Here is a 23,029-nt window from a genome sequence, read left to right on the forward strand (position 1 = left end):
AAATTAATGAAGAAGGTATCTGTTTCGCCCCCAGACATACTGTATGATCTTGCATAATGTGATAAAAAAAGGCTTTCAATATTACACATATGCTGTTAATGCGCACCAGTGCTCCTTCAGTGTAATTACAGACAGCATCATAATTCAGCTTTTATATGCCTCGGCCCAAAGTCAAATAAATACATGAAGGAGAAACGCATAAGCAGTCTGGGGTTTGTTCACTTTCTCTCCAGCAGTTCCCGCAGCTGAATAGATAAGCAACTTTTACAACACATAGTAGTTTATCTCTTTTGACAGTTCGGAAATGCTGGAGGGAAAGCTAATGAAACCTTGGGCTGCATATGTGGCTCAATCCTGCACTCGCACGGAACGTCTTTTTGGATCCTGGCCAAAAGGTATAAAGAAAACGATTATATGAAAGTTTTTATTGATAATATTGAATTCCTAGAGAACTTCCCCTCTTCCCAGCCAGGTACACAGTACAGTGGTACCTCTGGATGCGAATGGGATCCGTTCAGGAGCCCTGTTCACATCCTGAAGCAAACGGAACACACATCTGCGTGTGTCACATTTCACCGCTTCTGCGCATGACATCATTTTGAGCGTCTGCGCATGCGTGAGCGGCGAAACCTGGAAGTGACGTGTTCCGTTACTTCCGGGTTGCCGCGGAGCGCAACCCAAAAATGCTCAACCTGAAGCATATTCATCCCGAGGTATGACTGTAGTATATAAATATGTAAACTGAAAGGAAAGGAAAGGAAAAATCTCCAAAACAGTCCAGTGAGAACCGAGCATCTTCAGGGGTCTCCAGGTGTCATGGATCCAGGACCTAACTACACATTATATTACGGTAAATGTTTACCACACAGTGATACTAAGCATGAGCTGTAGTTTTATTCTGAACTGCAGTGCACGATCAGGCATAATCCATTCCTTTCCCAGCTGCAATACAGATGAAAATTACACCTCACATGGCAACTAGCCTTTAAAAACAGATCCTGTTGGCAGTAACAGGAGTTCTCTTTCTAAACCAACCACTGCAAAGAAGGATTTTTGACACGATCACAGGCGGAAAGAATTAACACCCCCCCCCTTCCCTATATGATGTCATCTTGATGAAAACTTAAAATGAAAGTTTATAAACCACAGATGCTGCACTCTACACACCTAATGCAACATGTAGTTAGGCTCTCCACTGGAAAAGGAAAATGGGAAATGAAGAGGGGGTAAGAGTGAATAAGCCTGTAACACACGGTAGCCCAAGCATCACAGGGGCTGCATACCAATGGTGGGTGTGGCCAAATGTGGGCATGGCCACCCCACTCTTTCACTTTCACTTTCACATACACAACATACATCCATTCAGATCAACCAAGGGTTTTTTTTGCTAGGGTTGTGCGCCCATCTCACTTAAGAGGCCGGGGGCCAGCGCTGTCAGGAGACACTTCTGGGTCACGTGGCCCGCGTGACGAAGCTGCTCTGGCGAGCCAGCACCAGCGCAGCACACGGAAACACTGTTTACCTTCCCGCTATAAAGCGGTACCTATTTATCTACTTGCACTTAGGGGTGCTTTCAAACTGCTAGGTGGGCAGGAGCTGGGACCGAAAGACGGGAGCTCACCCCGCCGTGGGGATTCGAACCGCCGACCATACGATCGGCAAGCCCTAGGCACTGAGGTTTTACCCACAGCGCCACCCGCGTCCTTACTGCTCTTCAAATGATCAGTGTGATGACCAGGGAGGGAGTAATTTTCATGTGCATCAAGCCACTGACTTATCTGCTCACCCCAGGGCAATATCTGCATTAACACACACACACCCAAAAAATGGTGAGGTGTTGTGGAGCCAGAAAAAGTTGTCTTGGGGAGCACAGCAGATTACTGAACTGAGGGTTATATACTCCTGCTCTAATCATTTCTTGTATCCAGGATAGATGGGATACTTCTTCAGGAATGAAGATGAGCATTCCAGTTAGGGGGTGATGTTATAATGTCTCTTAATACAGTTTTTTAAAAATTAAGAAAAAAATCCTCTTGAGATACCTGATACCTTTATCTCTGCAACGAAATAATGACAGCTTCTTTGGGTTTTCTAGACACACAGAGAGATTTTAAAGTGACGGCAACCTGGCCTTTAGGGCTATGGCTAACAAGAATCAAACAACTGTGGAAATATGCACTAGATACTAGTGAGCTGGGATGTTGCTTTCAATATTGCTTTCAAACTCAGCAAAACAGCTCCACCTGCAGACTCTTCTACATCATTCCACACTCAGCAGCACTTTCTGGAAGATCGGAAGTAAGGTGATATTAACAAGCAGTATTCTTGCCAGTGGACCACAGAGAGGCGAGACAATGTAATTGAGCTGCTGGCTATGGTTTACAGATTATGTCACTTTCAGGTGGGTGATAATCGGAAACTTACATAAAAATAGTTGATTGGCTCACTGATACGCCTGAACAGCTGCCTCACCCACAATATCTTTCCTGCTACAGGGGGCATGTTTCGAGCCAGGGGAGGATCCTCCTTTTGAGCCTGATAAAGCTGCAATAAAGAAAATGTCCAATTTAAAACACGCCTTCTGCTAATACTTTACATCAGGGCTGGGAAACCTGCAGCACTCCAAGTGCTGTTGAATCCCAGTCCCCCTCAACCCCAGCAAACATTGCCAATGGTCAGGGATGGCAGGAATTGCAGTCCAGCAACATCTGGAGGGCCGCAGGTTCTCCATCCCTTGCTTTAGCTATGAGACATATCTCTGTAGCTATTTGGAACTGACAATATCCTATCAAGGCAGCTTACAAAAATAATATAGCAAATTACAAAATACAATGAAATACAACTGAAACTTTTCACAGCTAAAACGGATTTTAAAAGCAGCAAAACAAAACTAGCAATACGTCATTTTAAAAAGCGTTTAGCTGGAACAGAAAGTTCAATACATTTTCAACTGCTGAAATTGAAAAATCTAAAAGCAACAATCTAAAAAAGTCAAAGTTTTCTTAATAAAAGTGCTCAGCCAAATCTGAAAAAATGGATTTTTGATGCCCTTTTAAAAGCTAGCACTAACGTGGCCAGCTGCACATCCTTTCAGTGCAAGTTCCATAAACAATGGTCATCATTAAAAAGGGATTGTTTCTAGTTTCTGCCATTCTGACTTCAATGGCAGACCATGAGCAGGTTTGTGTTCCTGTAGGCAGAACTTCCAACACCACATCCTGAAACCACTTAAGGATGATTAATCTATAATCCAGCATTTCCAAAGATACCGGTAATATAGAAATTAGTCTGTAATGCTATCAAAAAACATAGACATACAAATAGTGTTTCTCTGCTTCTCCTGTTGGATTAAGTATTTTAGATCTTTCATTGTTATGGTTGTAGGTCAGCTAAAAAAATTTAGCTGATTTATCATCAGCTTTTAAACTTATTTTTAAGTTTTAATAAAAGGAACTGTTTATTGTTACAGGGGATGGTCATATTTAATGTTAGTAGCTCAGCGCATGGTGGGGCAAGGTGCCAGCAAGGTCAGTGAGGTGCAAACGCACCAGTTTAGCCAATCTGCTGCTCCTGCTGGTACGTTTGCACCTTGCTGCCCTCCCCCTCCTGGTAAGCAGCAGTCACTCACCTACCAGGAGGTCAAGTAAATGCCTCACCATGCCATCCACTACTATTGATATTTTTGTCTCATTTATCTATATGCAATTTTTTGACTGTATCTCCACTTTAACTGTCATAAAGGCCCTCTTCCTATTACAGTACCACACCAGAACCATGACACCCTCAAAACAACAACACCACCACCCAAGGGAATACTAAGTCACACTCTGGTAGTTAACATTTTGCCCCCATCAAATAAAATTATTCTCTACAACTAAAACCGGTTAAATTAACAAGTAAAGGTGGCTGTTTCTGCTCAAGGTAAATGCACTAAGATTGCAATCCAAAACACATTTACTTGACAGCGGTAGCAACTGGCAGGACAGGGAAACTTTGCTTACCTGGCTTCCCAATGTGAAAAGGAGGTGCACAGTGGCATGGTACATGCGCAGCCGTGGAGCCAGTCTGATGCTCCTATCACGGTCCCTGCACCATGCCAGCTACCCTGCTCTGCTGGCCACTTATAAGAGGTAAAGGTAAAGGACCCCTGGACGGTTAAGTCCAGTCAAAGGCGACTATGGGATGCAGCATTCATCTCGCTTTCAGGCCAAGGGAGCCGGCGTTTGTCCACAGACAGCTTTCCGGGTCATGTGGCCAGCATGACTAAGCCTCTTCTGCCACAACGAGACACCGTGACAGAAACCAGAGCGCACGGAAACACTATTTTCCTTCCCGCCACAGCAGTACCTATTTATCTACTTGCACTGGTATGCTTTTTAACTGCTAGGTAGGCAGGAGCTGGGACAGAGCAACAGGAGCTCACCCTGTTGTGCGGATTCAAACCACCAACCTTCTGATCGGCAAGCCCAAGAGGCACCAGCCACATCCCGCTGGCCACTTGTAGCATTTCCCAAGGACCTGAATGGGTCTTGCTTTTGATTAGGCATGCTAAGGATTGCACTGTAAGTACCTTTTTAGTTGCCTCAAGTTCCGCAACGTAATGCTGAAGAATACGCCCGATCGTGTGTGCGATTTCATGCTGAAGGCATGGCATATTCAGCTTCTGAAACCTAAAGAGATTAAACAGTCAACAGTCTCCGCTGAAAGGTTAGTCAACCTACTGTTAGGTTACTGTTAACACCATAGTTCTGTATGTTGTGACTGCAATGAATAAAGAAAACCACTTCTGTGTATTATTTAGACACATGTGTATCCTGAACTTGTATATAAATTTCCCAGGGTGCCTAACCACTTAAGTCTACAGCATCATGGAAGTTATGTTGTGTGAGAAAGAGACGAGGAAGAAAGAATTATTATTATTATTACATAAAATGTGCTGCCCTCTCCAACCTATCTAGTCACCCATGATTAGCAGAGGGGAACCATTTCTTCCTTTATTATTATTATTATTATTATTATTATTATTATTATTATTATTATTTTATTTAATAATGGCTGGGTTTTCCCAGCCACTCTGGCCGGCTTCCAACAAAGATTAAAAATACATAGTTATTCTGTTTGCTGTGGCCAAAGTGTTAAAATGGCATTTGCTGCTCATCTGTGAAGGGAAAAGTCACACCACCAGATCTGAAATTAAGATAAGCCAGGGAGCCATAGCTAATTGTGACTGCCCAGCATGTGCCCTCAAAGTGTTTGGAGGTGTGCATTTCCCTTTTGAGTTTTACCTGGTTACCACAGCAAACCGCATTGTTATCACAGGTTTAGCTGCAATGTGAAGCAGCTCCCACTACATGGCTATCCATCCAGTGGAAGCACCTTCCTCACGTTAAAGATGTTCACCCTCCAGTGACATTATTCTCCAGTAAGCCAATTATTATGTGATAATTGTCCTGGAGCCTTCTTAGTAAATAGAAGCCACAAGAATATAATCTACTTTGCTTCAGATGGTGGTGTTAACTGTGCTACAAAGGAAATGAGAAATAAGCTGGCATGTGACACCTTTTCTTTTATAGCTCAACTATATTTTAGAGAAGAGGGGATGTATTGTTTGAAAGATGTGCAGAAGAAACAGCATGATCTTACTAGAATTGCATATGCTTAAATATCACCCAGCTGTGCAGTCTGGACTGCACTGCGTGTTTGAAAAAGCCTGCTAGTTCCTCTAATTTAAAGTATTTCCTAAACATGTTTACCATACCTTTGAAGGAGCTGGAGAGCATGTTGTGAAGACAAGATTCGTCCAAAACAACCAGCCATAAATGTCTGTATCTGGACCTAAATAAAAAAATGAAACATTTAATGGCAGCAACTGAGGCTGGAATCCCACTTATCTGCAAGTAAGCCCACTGAAGACAGCTGGAGTTACTCCTAAGTACAGTAAATGTGTTTAGGACTGCAGCCTAAATAATTAACTGTGGGTTTTCTACACAGATAACAAGAGGCAAAATAATTAGTATTTATTTCATTTATTTATACGTAAGATTTCTCACCCACCATAACGTCTCAGGGCAGGTTACAGCAATATAACCATGCAATCTTAAAGTAAAACAATTCTAAACAAAAGCAGCACCGAACAGATTAAACAAAACAGAAGCGCTGGATAAAGTGGGTGCCCTCTGCACCAATACACAGGGCACCCAAACAGGGATTTGGGAGGAGGAAGGGAGTCAGTTGCTACGGTCAGGGGCACCCCTCCATATTTGCAGGCAGAAATTATGCTTTAGGGGGGAAAGCCCCCCAAACCAGAAAAGCATGGCTGGCTCCTTGAGAGGACCACTCCTATTTAGGAAGTAAGGATACACTGGAATTTATAAATGTATATAACGGACAGAATCTTAATTAAATATGAAAAGTGTATGGGTGATATCCAACATTATTCATAATCCAATAAGATGCCAAGTAGATCCGGTGATATAAATGGACTTAATTTATCAGATTCAATTCTCTCACTATGACTTAAATCTCAAAAACACCAACAATTTCTATCACTTAATCAGTACTTATGTTACTTACCTCTAAATTTTCAATTTTTGTCATGAAATCTGCGAAATCCACATCAAACTCTGTTTTCCGTGGGTCAAGAATATCGTATTTTTTCTTTTGAACGCTTTGGTAGATGTTTTTGAACTTAATTGCCATTATATCAATTCCTTCAATGGTGGACATACTCAGTGCAGAAAAGGTTTGAACTATGGTTATCATCTCTGTAATCTAAAATAGGGGGGTTGTTTTCACTATAAAGATAATGGACTCCTGTAATTTTAACTTTTATGATTTATTAAATTTTTGTACTGCCCTTCATCCAAAGATATGAGGGCAGCTCACAAGATAAAAATACAGGATAGAAGTACAAAATAAGTAGTGAAAACAAAAACAAAACAAAGTAATACCACCCCCATCCCACAAATACATTTAAAAGGCTGTAGAATATTAGTAAGTCAAAGGCTTGGTAGGATTACCATGTCACAAATACTAGGTTAGAACTCTTCTCACTGACATGAAGTTTTCTCTTTGAAGGGATTTCCACACACCTCACAACCGCAGTCTAAAGTATTACAACTCTGATATCATTTTACCACCCCAGTGTGTGTTTGGCCCAAACTACAGTTGGACAAAATGTACCTGAAAGAACTGGGAGCATTGGTTTTAACTCTAGATTGTGACAACAGCAGGTAGTTCCCAACCCCCTCAACGAAGATAACCAACACTACCTTATGAACTCCTCGACATATGTTAACGTGATCCTTTAGTTAATAGGCTGAAATCAAAAGATAGCATACATGGTGTTTTATTCTTAAAACAGGTTTTTGAAGCACACGTACCTTTTCTAGCCTTTTGCAGAAAGCTTCAAATTTGCCAAAAATATACATCTCAGAGACTTCGAATGTCTTCTCCCCTGAAGTCTCCAAAATTTGTTTTCTTGTTTTATGAAAACTCTTCTGATACTCTTTAAACAGAAAAATACAGTCCTAAGAACAAATAGATAGCAATTAGTACCAGCAAGCAAGCAAGCAAGGTTTATTAGGCAGGCTGCCTACAGCTATAAGCTGTCCCTTTAGCCCTCTGCGTGGGCAGGACAGAAATTCAATAAATCAATTCAATATTCCAATTATTGCAAGAAAAAATCCTACCATTTACAGTTGTTTTTCCTGTGTACGTGGCACTACCCAATTAGAATTTGTCTTTGCATTTTTATATGCAAAATTAATATTTCATATAGCTTTAATGGTTGTCATCTACTGAAATGTGAAGAGACCTAAATTTATTTTTGCTCACGTGGGCAAGCAGTGGGAGTTTTGTGGAGAAAGTTTTCTTAGCTTATATGATGAGTGTTCTTCCCTCTCCTGCCCTGACTGCTGAACGTTTCTCGCTAATTAAGGGGAAATGATGACAAAATGCTTCCTATTTTGTAACAATTCAAAATTAATTTCTTTTCATTTCCTAGTGTAAAGACCAAACCACAGAGTGCTGTACTGAGACAAATCCCCCGAGACCTAATTAGGAAGCAAAATCTGCTAAGATAGAACAATCAGAATTTTTCAAATATAAAAGGAGCATGTAAATTATTATACTATACATATTGGACTAATAGATGTAATGAGAATACACTATTGTAGCTTATTGAGAATGAAAACCAGAGTCTTACTGCACAACAAAAATACAATCATTATAATATATGTACACACACACACTTTCAGAAAAACATCTGCAGGGAGCAGTTGTAACGCCTACTGAAATCATGCACTGTTGCCACACAAACCTGAATTTTCTTAATTACTATAGGAGTATCCTGTTCCCATACACGATTAAAACCTCCATCAGTAATATATGCCTTACATGCTGTTACCATTTGATTTGTAACCTATCATACAAAAAGACAGAGAAAACATTGTCAGAATTGTTAGAATAGCCAGCGTTCTTGCTCTCATTTTGAAAAGATACCTATCCATATTCTGCAAATAAAAATATTATTTTGATACTATACTGCACTGAAATATTTAAATGTTTCTTTGATTGCCCTTGGATCTTCTCATCACACTTGACATCCTTCCCTGCCACACCAGTATGGCACACTGCACCCTTTGAGAACCACTGTCATACACAGATAGTATGCAGTCAGGGCTCTTTTTCAGCTGGAACTCAGTTCCAGCACCTCTCAAGTGGGCGCCATTGCCATGATAAGAGAACAAGGGAAGCATTTGTGGTAAGTTCTGGCACTTCTTCTGCTAGAAAAATAGCACTGCATACAGTATATATTTTCCCTTCTATTCCTCTACAGTTCTCCATGACATATTGTTGTGAACAGGGATTTTCAACTCTGACTCAATATGAAAGATCAGAAAAGAGAAAGGCTGCTTTGTGTTGATGAGGAGAGGAGAGTTTGCCTCAAATTGTACCTAATATAAATGAGATTTCCTGGCAAAAGCAAGCTCCCACCTCTCAGTGCATTTGTGTACATACTTATATAATAGGCTTGGTTATCATTATATACTGAGAATAATACATGTTATTTTGAGAATAATACATGTTATTACAATAAACATGTTATTGTTTTATCCTTTCTGGATGCCCCACAATCATATTATGAAGTAGCTGCATTCTGTGTTATAAATCAAGCACTGCTAGGAGTTGTTTCTTTTTGTTTCCCAAGGTATTTTTTATCACTAAAAAATTAGGTGTGGCACAAGCAAATTTTTATTCTGAAGGGAAATTGCATGAGCCATCTTCTGTGGAAAGAGCAGCCATGGAAGAGACCCCATGTTATGGAGGGAAAGGCCAAGGATGAAGCGTAACTACTTCCCCCGTCAGCGTATGAGACACATTTACTCTCTTCCACCTGCAGCTTTTCTCCCATGCATCTCTATTCCCCTCTCTTCCCTGACTTCTGTGCCGTCTTCCTGAGACACCCACTCTCTCTCCCTCTCCTCCATGAAACATGTGCTGTAAATGGAAAGATCTGACTTACCACAACCATAATGTAATATAAGGAAGTTCAGCACCGAGAAGGAAGGAGAATGAACAAGCAAGTGGACAAAGAGGGTTTGGCAGTTAGCTCGAGTGTGTGGGATTACTTTACGTAAAGCACCTGATTCTCTCATTTTGCATTCTGGGGGGAAATCCGCTCCTTTAAATTTACATACACATCTCCACCTACTTTTATAAACAGTGACGTCATTCTCTCAGAAGTGTTATAGTATCTTGAAACACTATGAATCATTCGGATAGCGTTAATCAAGTTCTGTATTCCGTGGGCCATGGAAACCTAAAACAAATATTTTGTAGAATTAGATGTAAAGCAAGATGCTTTAAACTGCCAGATGGGGTGACAAAAAGCAGGAAACAGGTGTCTCTCTTGTGAACAGGCTAAATAACTGAACAGAGAAGTGCTGGAGAGCTGACCAGTGTGTGAATCCCAACTTCAGAAGAGAGCTTCCTTTGCTTGGGTCACTTGAAACCAAACCAAATACACAAAGGCAAAGAGGTTTGCAGGTACCACCCATCAGCTTTTCAGTGCTGCCTGCAAAGCCCATTTTTTGCTTTACCTGCCCCACACCTGATGTTAGATATGATGCCTGGTGTAGGCCAGGTGAGCAGAGCCTGGGGAAATGACCTTGTGGCCTGTTCTTTGGTTTTGCTTCCAGGTTTGTCCTTTAATTCTCACTTCCTCTCCTGCCCTCTTTAGTCCCACCTCCTGGTTGTTCTTTGGACAATACCTCTTCTGGCTTCATCCCTTGACTCTGACAACACACATGCACCCACCCTCACCTAGCTCCCAGTTCATCTCAGACTGCTGGGTACACTCAGCCTTTGCAAACCTTTCCAGTCTACACCACCACCAGGCCTTTCTAAGTTGTATTGCTATATTTTGTTTGGATAGCTAGCCCTAAAGGTAACTTTGTGGTTAAAAAAATACAGTCTGGGTGGTGTTTAAATATGCTCAATTTTATACGTACTGCTTCTTGACATACATTCTAAAGTCATTCATTACATGCAAGTCTAATGAGAAATGTAACATTATATGAATTTAAGAAAACCCCAGTACTTACTAAATCATAGTTATAAAGTGGCTGGCAAACTTTTTCAAGGGTGTACAAATACCTCACATTATCTTTTGATTCATTTGCTGTATCTGTTATTCTGGCATCCAATTCTCTCCACAGCTAGAGTAAAAAATTATGGAACAGGTTAGTGTAACAACATAAAATGTGAAAAATTCACAAAGTAGAAATTGAATTACATTCAAACCACACGGACAAAATATACTCTGAAAACCTTTCCCCCCCCCCCGCCCAAATACATGCTAGTTAACAACATTTTCTCCTATAAATTATTTTCTAGAATTTATCTCATGCCAATAGATGCTGCTTTAACACAGTAGATAGAAAGCTGGACTCTGGGAGAGTCTTATGTTTGTCATAGCTATGTACACATTAGCATTTACTCTGACTCCAGTGCTCCTACTGCTAGTTTATGAATTTGTGTACACATGGCGTCAGCCACAATTCAAGGGTTTTCTGTAGTTTCTTGTGAAATGCTGCTGTTTAATGTGTTTTCCTCCATGCCAGCTTCTATGTGACTTGAGAACTGTAGACTTGTTGGATTCATAGGAAAGCCCAGGTGTGTACATTTGAGATTCTTACCTTTCCTTCCAGGGCATGGGGATGGTGGGAGAGGTCTTACATACTTGGCATCGTTGTGCAAAAGCAGCCCCTCCCCTCTCCCTCTCCCCTTGAGTAAGTCCCACATCACATGGACTGAAACTATGCCTACCGATCCTGTATAGAGGTCACATTGTAAATTATCATGTCAGTTGGTATAATCACTCTGCTGTACATTAATGCAATAAACATAATAGATTTTTAGAATTGTAGCTAAATGGTGGCAAAGGAACCTTTTGCGTCTATGTTCCTGGGAAGGGTTGCAACAGTAGTTACAGAACTAAACCAGGCAGTGGCAGTTACTCTGAATTAATTAAATTGGTTTGATAAAATATAGTCCTACATATGTGGCATACCTGGCCCTTGAGATGCATATTTTAGGACTCACCCTATTTTTGTGATTGCCAATTGTTCTAAACTGTTTTTAATGCTGTGCTGCATTTTAAATTATTCTAACCCACCCTAGGACCTTAGAGTGAAAGATGGGTAGAATAATAATAATAATAATAATAATAATAATAATAATAATAATAGCTGTGACAAAGGGATGCCACAGACACACTGTCATTAAACAAAATTTATAACACACGCATGCATTTTAAAGCAATGAAATAATTTCTTATTAAAGAATAAATTAGAATTACCTTTATTATTTTGGAGCGTGCAACATTTAGGACATTTATGACAGCCTTGCAATTTTGTCCTTTGATCTGTTCAATAATAAAATTAAACTTAGCAGACATACGCTTCCAGTGTTCTAGTTCGGTCAGAGGACCCGAGTCATCAGCTTCCTTTCTCATCTGTTCACTCTCAATCAAAACCTGAAATGAAAGAGTGTTACGTATACAGAAAGAGCTTATCACTTGGTCATAAATTTCACATTCTACATAGCCTTTATAAGCCCTGTCAATATTCCATTTCCTGCAACAGAAACATAAGGGCTGGTCACGGATGCTGATGGGTGCAAACTGGATGAAATTCAGCTTTTCTAATTTAACTTGCACATTGTTTTCTCAGTCCTTACTCCTGTCCCCCCCCACCACCACCACCACCAATAGTCTTTATTTATGCATTTTCATTAGTAAATATAACTAAACTGTCATGCTCATTCACACATGCTGATATCGAGATAACTTAATTCAAATGCAGCTTATTGTGGACACTATGCTGCTTGTACATACGTAATAGTGTACTCAACAAAATTCCAGCCCATATCCCCCTCCCACTCCCCCCCAATTTAATATGGATTTACTGTTTCCATGGTTGGTTGGTTGGTTTGTTTGTTTGTTTGTTTGTTTGTTTGTTTGTTGGACTTCCCACACAAACAGTAGATCCAGATTAAATAATATGAGGCAGCATTTTGATGAAGACAATGTCAGGTTGATGCTGCCACAAAAACCTGCATGCATGTGCAAACAATACTCTGCAACCAATGTGCTTCCCATTGTTGTTCCATCCTGTTATTTCCTATGAAATGTGTTTTGATGCATTTTGCCGCAAGCCAGCTCCTGTCCAAATTAGGAGAAAGAACCACCTAGCTGCATTTTAAGCGGGCAATGTGTGCAAGAAAATGCCATGTGGAAATGGCAATAGCTGGCAATCCAAAGAAACAGTTTGGGGGTGCAAAGGGGAACCAGCCATGCTCAAAACACTTTCCCTCCCCAAGTTTCAACATTTTCAAGAATGAAACATGCAAGTCACGTTTAAAAATGAACAGCAATCCGTGTCTTTGGCTGTGGGAGCTGCCAAATCAAGTTCCAGCCAATTAATTATTATATTTTATTTTAAACATTTTCAGGCTTCCCTTCCCTTTTTAGGCTGCCCTTTGGTAAAACAATCACGACCATGAAAAATAGAATAATAAGCACAACAATATAAAAATACAAGATATGATTCCTAAACGATCTTTTGTTTTAAACTATGTTTAGAACATAGCCATTGAATTTCACGCCGCCTTACAGTTTTTCCAAGTAAATGTAATACACATATAAACATGGCATTTACAGTGCTCCATATATACTGGAGAATTCCTGGTTCTTCAAAGCTAAAATACAAAAAGAAGCTTACTTGCTCAATTTGCTTATACCATATCATAAGCACTTCCTCTAATTGATGAACCGTATCAGGATTAGCAGCTGCTGCTGTCACTTGCTCAAAAGACTGGAATTTACTGAAGTCAATATAATCTATTTTTTTCAGCTCTACTGTCCCTTCAATGCTCACTCTTGCACCTAAAATAAATAACAGAGAATGTTGTGGGCCCAGGCACAGTGAAGTCATGGGCAGCAGGGGTGAGGCGTGGTGAAGTTGCAAGAAACACAAGACAACAAACTGGAATATAAACAGGCCACAACTTCATTGATTACAGATGTCAGAAGCTTTTGGTGCAGGCATTGGGTGTGTATCCTGAATCAATCAACCCATCTGCTTGTTGATTATTTGGCAGGGTTAAGGATCATCTTATGATGTGCATCAAATTGGGGCAACTCCCACCCCCCAAGATCACCATTTTGGGGGTGCTATGGTCCATCAGCTCTCATCTGGGTGTCTGGACAGAAGCACACACCCACAAACACCCATCCCTTTGATGGGATACCAGACTCCTTGGATGTCATGTGACAAAGATATTTGAGAGCAGAAGCAGTAAAGGAGTCTAGAAATGCTGTGAAATGCTGAAAAGCTGCAGAATCATTTGGGCATGCTGAATCACTGTGACTCATCTTGAGGATGACTCATTCTCTGTATAAATATTGTATCTGCTTGCAGGCACTCAGGTGGTGGGGTGGATCCTGTGCTCTGTGGAGCCTTTGCTCAGTGGTGGAGACTGTTGGTGCATAATGCTTCTGTGTGACTCAGTAACTCTGTGTATGCTCTGAAGCTACAGTCATACTTCATGTTACGTCCGCTTCATGTTACGTTCTTTCAGGTTACATCCCGTGGCGACCCGGAAGTACCAGAAAGGGTTACTTCTGGGTTTTGCCGCTCACACATGCACAGAAGCACAAAATGACGTCACGGGCATGCGCAGAAGCGGCGAATCGCAACCCGCACGTGCGCAGACTGTGGGTTGCACTCTTTTCATGTTGTGAACGGACCTCTGGAACGGATCCTGTTCACAACCAGAGGTACCACTGTAGTTTAATCTTCTGTTCACTATGCTGTTATTTGCAAACAAGTTTATTTTAACTCAGTAAAGCTTTTATTCTTTTGCTGAAGAAGACTGCGTTATCAATTTATGCTGCAAGACACTGGACGGGGGGGGGGAGAGGCTCCCGACCCCCTGTCCACCTAGACCAGGGGTCTGCAACCCGCGGCTCCAGAGCCGCATGTGGCTCTTTTACACCTTTGCTGCGGCTCCGGGGCAGATACTAGCGAGGGAAGGAGGCGCATTGTGCGCCCCGACACTCCCCACTGTGGCGGGCGCTGTACTGGCTGTGACGTCGCATGGGGGCGGTGCGTGCGTTAGTCACGCACCATCCCGACGTCACCTTCCCACCCGCTGTCAGATCGCGGCTCCAGAGATATATTTGTTTTAAATGTCGCAATGGTTTTGCGGCTCCCAGTTGTTGTTTTCTTTGGAAACGGGTCCAAGTGGCTATTTTTGTCTTAAAGGTTGCAGACCCCTGACCTAGACTGAGGATCCAACCCAACATAGATAATGTACTCAGACGCTACCATTTGATCTATAAAAAGTGTTCCACTTCAAGAGAAGACCTATATGCATTTTGCATGCGGGTTAAGAAAGTGTCCTCTCTGCCCTTGAGTGGTAGCAGATAGCTGCTCCTCACAAACCTCAATAGAAAATTCCACTTGCAGGAAACAAAAATGCATGGAGCAGGGGGCCCAGAGGTGTTTTGAAGATGAGAGGGCAGAAGGGAGCCCAAAATTCAATTAAACATAAAACTTATTTTTCTAATGCAACAATAATTTTCCTAGCCTTGCATTACTCAGGAAAAAAAATAGTTTCACAGTGTGAAACAGTCACATTGCTGTGCTCCAGTGTTTTCTGGATTGTGCTATCAAAAGATGCACTTCACTGAAATGTCACAGCACTTAGAAGCTATAGTGCATGACATTAATGTACATAATAAGTCCAAATGGCTTCTTACAGCAGAGAATTCAACCATGGCAATATTTTTATATGAAAGCTAAGATACTGTGTGCCTGTGGCTTTCCTTATCAAAGCAGAACATATTTTGATAAATATTTAAAAAATCTATAGTCATATAATTTTATGATAACTTTGTAACAGTCTGTCTTCTTTGATTAATATAATAGTCTATCAAAAATGACATACAAAATATGTCTTATGTCTTCCTTCATGAGATTTGTGTTATTTTTATTTGCTATATTATGATTCATGCTGCTTTGATGAGACACAGATTCTCTGATGTTAAGTGGCACCTTTCATCACCGCTATCTACAGCAAATGCTTACTAGATTTTAGCCCCATCCCTGCATGCCAACTTTGACAGGTGGGCAGGACGACCAACCTGTCAAACTCCTGCTGTCATTATGATGTCAGATGATGGCCATATGGCTTGCCCCATCCACCTGTAAGAGGCCCTTGTGCTGTGATTCCCACGCACCAAACAACCAGCTGGTTGATAGGCGCATGGGAATCGCAGTGCAAGGGAATTTGGCAGAATTCTGTTTTAAAGATACAGTAGAGTGTGTGTGCCCATGTCTGGCAGGGTTCTCTCACTGCCAAACAAGGTGTGCAAACTAAAGGCACATCTTTGGGTGCTTTAGGTGAGATCCTGGCATTGCAGGGGGTTGGACTAGATGGGCCTTGTGGTCCCTTCCAACTCTACAATGCTATGATTCTACGAAAGGCCACAGACTCTGAACTTGCTTTTACAGGGCTTTGTTGAACCGGACTGATCCTTGGAGTCAGCTGTCTTGAGTACTTGGTTAAGTGTTGGGACTTGTTTTGCAGTGTAAGAAACACATCCCAGAAACATGCCTCTGGTGGTAATACAAGAGATACTTTGTTAGGACCTGCAGGCTCCTGTAGCCTGAATCAGACATTATCTTCTTGGAAGAGGAAAGGGAGAACCCCAAAGTACAGTCCTCAGTACATGCTGGGACCAGATGGAGTTGGCTCACCAGTTCACCAGGACACCCACCCTTAGACCTCACTGAGTCTAGAGACTCAGGCTGAAAGCCCATGGTTGATGAGAATAAGACATACTGTGCTAAAGCCTGGGTGTTCAAGACAGACAAAGAGGCACACAGTGTCTTAGGAGGTATTTGTTTCAACACCTAACAAAAATATATCCCCACCCTGATTTGACATAGGTAATCCTCATGAAGAAAGGATCTAGAGATGCACAATTGCTCTGTGGGCATTGCCATTTAGTTGCTGGGCAGCTCTGGACTTAGTTGTATGCGGGTGGGGTAAGGAGTTTCCTGCTGCTGTTCTGTTTTTGTCAGAGACCGACAATACAGTTCTCGTCTAAATTCCTGTCTACTGTGTTCTGTGAGCATTCCATGACACCTTCTCATTTCGCTCTCTCAACAAGTGAACTTTCACTTGTTAAATGAGTAAGCATGCACAGATTCGTCATGCGCCGCATGAATTAGGAGAGAATCCCTCTTATAAACACACAAATGGCATAATACTTCAAAATCAAACGTCTGAGATTTTTTAATTGAGCTCATTCCTTTCTCACGGTAGTTCTTACCATCCAAAAATGCCATATATCTGTTCAGCGTCTCAGTAAAAGCCTGTTTTTCAAACTCTCCCTGCTTGGTTTGATTCAAAGCACCCCAATTATTTGTGGCAAGGACAGATGGCAGAAAAAGATTTGCGAGGATATTCTTGATCCCAAGCAGGAGTCCTTCACTTCCTTCCAGTACTGAAAAGTATATGTCCTTGAAAATCGAGCATTAAGATAGGTATTAGAAGTCAAAAGCACAAAAAATCAGTTATGCAACAATCTTTGAGGGCTCTAAAATAATCCTCTCTCACCTGTCTCCCAAGGTGTTGAGAGGAAAATTCCCTCCTTCAATCGTATCCTCTTGCCCAGCCTTAACCAAGAGGGACCTCAAACTGGGTCTCCACAGAGAAATGTAATTCACCCTCCCAGAAGTCCCTACCATTTATGGAACCTCTCCCCACCCACCACTGCCCTTGCCTATCTGATGGATGTACTGCAAATGATGGCGGTGAGAATACCTCATGCATAGTTTTGACATTCACGGCAGTGTCATTCCTGGCACGTACAAAAAATAAACACAGCCCTTTGAATTTGTCTGGAGATTCGTGTACATACAACTTCATCATTTTGGTTCCTTTCAGCACTCCTGGAATTGTTCTACCACACTCTGAAAACAAAAAAGTACCTTTTAAACAACCATAATGTCTCACTTTTATCTGAAAAATGCTATCAGCTGCAATGATGCATAAAGTGATCTGGTTACTGCCATGAGCCCATCCTATGCTGCAGTCATGTTTTATAATTTATTGCAATGTATGCAGCATAAGATTTGTTTGGTTTCTTGTGGATGTGGAAACCAAGCCAAAAGGATTTTGGTACCATGCAAGAATGCCAGTAAAGATGGTCAATTGGGTTCCTGGTTCCACAACTTGGGCACTGCAAAGGAAAAGGCTCATCCTTTGCCCAGCCAACCAGAGGCAAGGCAAAGGCCACTAATTATGAAAGCTCTAAGTGTACAATTTTACAAGGGAGGAGGTGGTCTTTCAAATACTGTATAGCACTAAACCTACATTTTAGGGCATTATGGGTAATAACCAGCACTTGAATTGTTATCAACTGTATTTTTTTATTAATAATGATAGACAGGTTCCTGGTTAGGCAGACTGTAGAAGTAAAAAGAAACATGGCAGCCTTTTATATTAGAAATCCAGGGATTAATTTTGGATGTCATACTAGCTAAAAGAGCCAATTGAAGCCAAATTGTGTAGTACTACTACCTAACGGCTGGAGGCAATATCAAAACTCAATATTTTACAGCCTCTTTGCTTATACCGTGGCCTCATGATTTACAGAAGTTTATTACTTGATCCAGTGTGATGAAAAGAACTTCTCAATTTCACCTGAGATGGAAGGTTAAATGAAATAATTGCTAACATTTACCGAGACCAGGAGCTTCCCCCTCCTGATAAATGAACTTCAGTGTTCTGCTTCCTCCTTTGACCAAAAAACTGTCAAACGCTTGTAACTGTTGAAATGAAAAAAGGTGGTTCAAAGTCAACATCTTGCCAAAACGCTGAAATATTTTTATTTAAAAGAAAGCAACCTTGCTTAGTAAGAAATTACATAGTGATTTACCAAACATTTTCACCAACACTGAAAGAAAAATGCAAGCTGTCTTTGTCTTTTTCAGAAGTAGTTCCAGCAGCCATAACTACCGGTACTTTGCCGTATGTGTGGTTTTCTTCTTACTTTAATTTTGTAAAAAAACCCAAAACTTTAAGGCATATCCAACTAAGACTGTGTATATTGCATGCATTTAAAGCAAAGTGAATGCACATCTGCCGCCCGCCCCCCCAAAAAAGAATCCTGGGAACTGTAGTTTGCTAAGGGTGCTGAGAATTGGAGCTCTGTGTTGGGTTGACTTCCCAGGATTCTTTTGGGTGGAGGGGCAGCTTTCAATGTATGGCATGCACACAGCCTAAGTCATCATGGAGTAGATTCCTTGAAATCTATAGTCTTAAGTTAAAACCATTGGTGTCAACTGGTCTAACTGAGTATGACTAACACTGTATATCACCGCTTATTCTAATTTTATTCCACATTTAATCATTTCCAGAAGTGTGGGCAGATCCTGACTTATAGGGCAATCTTTACCCCCGATGCTGTTAGCTGGAAGAGTTAGGCCAGCAATGCTACCATCTCTCCACTGGCCTCTGTCAATGGATAGATGCACGGCTAGTGTGGCCTCAACTCTGCTCAAGTGGGTAGTGGCTTGTGGAATGGCCACCAAACTGGGTGCTTTTTGACGGTGCACTGATGACTTTGAATCCTCAAAAGTGTCCAGTCCCCAGGATCTCCAGTTATGCTAGCCTGGTGTTGAAGTAAATTAAAGGAAAAGTGGGACAGGGGGTCGAAATACCATCCCACCTTCCACCCAGGCAACAAAACAATTGGAAGATTCCAGCATGGATTCACTAAAATCAGTAGACTTCAGTTAACATGAAGGCTTGTTTTCTCTCTCACACACAATGTTAAATTAACACATGAAGTATAACTGCATCACGACACTGGCTGTTTAATGGTTAATGATCTCTAAGAGAGAATTTCCCTTTTTCTCTGTTCCCCTTTTCCTTTTTGCCTACTCCTCTCACAGCTACGAATCCCACCACACGCGCACATATGTAAGGGACAAAGCTGAGACCTCTGTACTCTGTCCCCAAGCACTTCAGGAAGAGCACTGAAAGAGCCTCTCTCTTATGATAACAGCTCAGTAGCCCTGCTCCTCAATTTAGTGAACGTTGCGAGTCACTATAATTGACCATACACTTGAGCTCTTGGGACTATCCTGAATTCTTCTGAGCTGCATCCTCTGTGCAATTTGCAACCAACAGGAAATCTGACCTGGAAGAAGCATGGGTCTCCTATTAGTACTATGCGATGGTTGTCATGAATCTGATGCTAATAAGCTTGTATAAACTTAAGACAGTGGTTTCATCCAGTGTGCCATGGCACCCTGGGGTGCCTTGAATGATGGTCAGGGGTGCTGTGGGCAACTCTAGCCCTCTTTCTGATGCCCTTTCACATCTATGCCTCTCAAAGGTTTGCACAGCTGTTTGTTGCAGCAGCCCTGGCTACCAGTTCCCCAGGCGAATGGCGCCTCTGGGGCTGGCCAAGGGGTGCTTCCCAGGCCCCTGTGGGGCAGTGGGAGGAGGCACCTCTTTTGGGGGCAAGGGGGGCAGCTCAGAGACGAGGGACAGCAGCTGCAGTTGCCCAGAGCACTCCCAAGGAGAGGGGGGAAGAGAGGAAGCTGAGGGAACACTCCACAAGGGAATATGTTCGAAAAAGGGTGAGAGGCTGCCAGCTCTACACGCAAGGGTTGACACTACTGGACTCCTGAGTCCCACAGGGTGCCGCAGAAAGAGTGTAGTTGGTCAAGGGAGCCATGGACCCCAAAAGGTTGAAAACCTCTGGCTTAAGAGATGAATGTGTTGACATTAAGAGGACTGAGGATTTAGTGAGCAAGGCTTAAAAAAATTATTAACTGTAAAAGCAACATCTGTAAAGCAGACTCACCGTTGGGCCGTCTAAAATTAGCTCTTCCACAGTTACGATGTCTAGTCCAAGTCTGTCTGACAGAATTTCAAATATATACTTATATGCGGCATTAACTTTCATTTTGCGGCCTTCCCTGGCTTCTTTAAATCGTGCCTAATGGAAAGAAAATGTGTTAAGAAATAATGCAATTCTGACTTCTTCTTTTTCCTGCGAAACCTTTGTTTTCTAGGTCCCATAACCATACTGCAATTACACCTTAGTATGTGCAAGGGACGTGGGTGGGTTAAACCACAGAGCCTAGGACTTGCCGATCAGAAGGTCAGTGGTTCGAATCCCTGCGATGGGGTGAGCTCCCGTTGCTCGGTCCCTGCTCCTGCCAACCTAGCAGTTCGAAAGCACATCAAAGTGCAAGTAGATAAAAAGGTACTGCTAACCTTTTTATTTATTTACCGCTAACCCCTTCCAGTACTTCCAGGTTTCGGCAGTCCGTAACAAGAAAAAAAAGCAACCTGAAGCATCTGTAACCTGAGGTATGACTGTATAATGCATCATCTCACTAATACATGCCTAAATTTAAGTGGAAGAGCTTGTAAAACACACACACCCCAAACTCTGACACACAAACCTGTTTTTCCTTTAGAGTTTCCTGCAGAGACTGAACCCCACTGGTGCTCCGGCGGAATTTAGATGTTCTACGGCTTGCGGCGTCTGCCGGCCCACGGCCAGGGGGTCTAGGTCGACTACGTTCAGAAACTTCTTTTGGTTCTTCCTCTGCAGTTTCTCTGGCTCCGTCCTCCGCAGCTTCTCTGGCTGCGTCCTCGGCAGCTTCTCTAGCTCCTTCCTCTGTTGGACCAGGTCCAGAGTCTGCAGCCTCTGATGCCCCAGGGCCGCCGAGTTCAGCATCTGCTGGGGGGCCTGCGTCAGGATCTGGGGGAGGCTGAGCATCCTCTGGACCAGGAGCAGCATCCGAGTCTGTGGGTGCCTCTGGTTCAGGAGCAGGCTCTTGTGGTGCAGCAGCAGGCTCTGGGGCAGCGCCCTCACCAGCACCTGGAGCTTCTGGTGTCTCCTCCATTTCAAATGCTAGTGTGCAAACAACGTCTGTGTCTATATGATAAAACAAAAATTAGAACACCAGTTACCACAAGACTTGGGTTAGGCACTGGAACAACCTCCTAAGAGGAGTTTATCTCCACAAGGTGCCAAAGGTTGCACTGACTGAAGAGTTAAGACAAATTGCTAGAGGACAATAACAAGCAGAGACATTTTTAGTAGATGATCAGAAATCAAAATAAAAGAAAACAAAAATTGAATTCCTTTTTGGACTGGAAGGCCGAACCTTTAGAATTCGGGGGGGGGGGGGGGAGAGACAACACATGGCGGTGACCATGTGGTCTGAGCAAAAAAATGTGGCCCTAGAGGACCTGCACAGTGCACTGGGAAATGATGGGGGGGGGGCTGCTGAAGGCGCCTCGACACTTCCCCGAAGTGGCAACCCTACACGGTGCAGCTGGGGGGAGATTTGCATAGGGCGGCAGCAGCAACCTGCCTGGGCACTCGCAACCAGCCAGTGGCTGCCCCCCCATACCGTGCGAGCCCCCCTCTCCCTAACAGCTGTGGGGGCCTGCTGGGCAAGAAGAGACATTCTGCGGGGGGCAGCTTGCCTCACACTGTGCCAGGCTTTTTGTAAGGTCAGGAATATAAGCCACACTTTAATTTTTCACGGTCAGAATTTGGAGGAAAAAATGAGACTTATATTCGGCTCAATAGGGTATTATAGCACATGATACTGCCTCTTTCTTTTCTTTTTTTAAAAATAATTTTTATGAAACACTTTCAACATACCAAATTATCAATCCAAATAATCAATTATATTATTTTTCCACTTACCCCCCTCCCTCCCTCTCCCCCCCACCATGGACTTCCCTCAGCTCCCCTCTCTGATTTCTTCGAACAAATTGCTCTCTGCATGTTATTAATTAACTAATAAATTTGTGGATGTTTATTCAAAACCTGCCAAGGAGTCCAAGTCATTTTGTTGTCTTTTTAAATAATTTGTAAAAAGTTCCCATTCTTCCTTGAAGTCATGATTGTCCTTGTCATGCAGTTTATATGTCAATTTAGGCAGTTCCGCATAGTTCATCAGTTTTTCTTGCCACTGTTCTTTTGTTGGGGTTTCCTCATTCTTCCATCCTTGTGCTAAGACTATTGCCAAGACTACTGCCTCTTTCACCAGACCAGTGAGACAGGGTTTCATTATACTGTACAGAGGGCAGCAGGTCTGCCTCTATAGGCTTGCGTTCTCCAGTTTTCCTCCTCTAAAACAAGACACAAGATGTCAAGTATTCCCCTCTCTCCCAAGAATGTCCTCTGACTTACCTTGTTCAAAAAGATGAAAGAATCACTAAGACAGTCACAGTGAATTCATTCCCTGAGATCAGAGCAGTTTCTCTCTCCTCTTCAGAACAAAATGAAACCCAGGGATGGTGGGTGGAAGAATTCATAAAAAGCCGACTCACACAGCTAATGCAGTTTAAACAGGCTTCCAAGAACCCACGTGGGACTATATGCGGAAGGACACATTACATTCTAAGG

The 23,029-nt window shown here is 42.3% G+C and overlaps 2 protein-coding genes across 2 annotated transcripts in view; both read right to left on the minus strand.

Annotated features, from left to right (window-relative positions):
- The window catches only part of DNAH8 (dynein axonemal heavy chain 8), a 118,312-nt gene extending 99,911 nt beyond the window's left edge, over window positions 1–18,401 (minus strand). Inside the window, exons 1-13 of the mRNA XM_077925645.1 lie at window positions 18,323–18,401; window positions 17,401–17,549; window positions 16,907–17,096; window positions 13,287–13,450; window positions 11,864–12,040; window positions 10,608–10,721; window positions 9,716–9,823; window positions 8,321–8,422; window positions 7,383–7,529; window positions 6,574–6,771; window positions 5,759–5,835; window positions 4,571–4,670; window positions 2,425–2,544 (exon numbers count right to left, since the gene is read on the minus strand). Coding sequence (XP_077781771.1) covers window positions 2,425–2,544; window positions 4,571–4,670; window positions 5,759–5,835; window positions 6,574–6,771; window positions 7,383–7,529; window positions 8,321–8,422; window positions 9,716–9,823; window positions 10,608–10,721; window positions 11,864–12,040; window positions 13,287–13,450; window positions 16,907–17,096; window positions 17,401–17,508 — 1,605 coding nt within the window. The 5' untranslated portion in view covers window positions 17,509–17,549; window positions 18,323–18,401. The remainder of the gene's footprint in view (window positions 1–2,424; window positions 2,545–4,570; window positions 4,671–5,758; window positions 5,836–6,573; window positions 6,772–7,382; window positions 7,530–8,320; window positions 8,423–9,715; window positions 9,824–10,607; window positions 10,722–11,863; window positions 12,041–13,286; window positions 13,451–16,906; window positions 17,097–17,400; window positions 17,550–18,322) is intronic.
- Window positions 18,312–22,917, minus strand: LOC144327161 (uncharacterized). Its single transcript, XM_077925330.1, has 4 exons — window positions 22,814–22,917; window positions 21,063–21,541; window positions 20,456–20,590; window positions 18,312–18,407 (listed from the first exon to the last, which is right to left on the minus strand). The coding sequence occupies exons 2-4, from the start codon at window positions 21,507–21,509 to the stop codon at window positions 18,312–18,314; spliced, it is 678 nt and encodes a 225-aa protein (XP_077781456.1). The 5' UTR covers window positions 21,510–21,541; window positions 22,814–22,917.
- Window positions 22,918–23,029: the final 112 nt, after the last annotated feature.

This window comes from Podarcis muralis, chromosome 3 (assembly GCF_964188315.1).
Source record: "Podarcis muralis chromosome 3, rPodMur119.hap1.1, whole genome shotgun sequence".
In the NCBI taxonomy this organism is placed as follows: Eukaryota; Metazoa; Chordata; class Lepidosauria; order Squamata; family Lacertidae; genus Podarcis; species Podarcis muralis.

Excerpts from the sequence above, each read along its gene's own strand:
- LOC144327161 (XM_077925330.1), bottom strand. The coding sequence starts at position 21,509 with ATGGAGGAGACACCAGAAGCTCCAGGTGCTGGTGAGGGCGCTGCCCCA. Across the intron at positions 20,591-21,062 it reads AAACTCTAAAGGAAAAACAG|GCACGATTTAAAGAAGCCAG; the intron begins GTTTGTGTGTCA and ends TCTTTCCATTAG. Across the intron at positions 18,408-20,455 it reads TAATTTTAGACGGCCCAACG|TTACAAGCGTTTGACAGTTT; the intron begins GTGAGTCTGCTT and ends TCATTTCAACAG.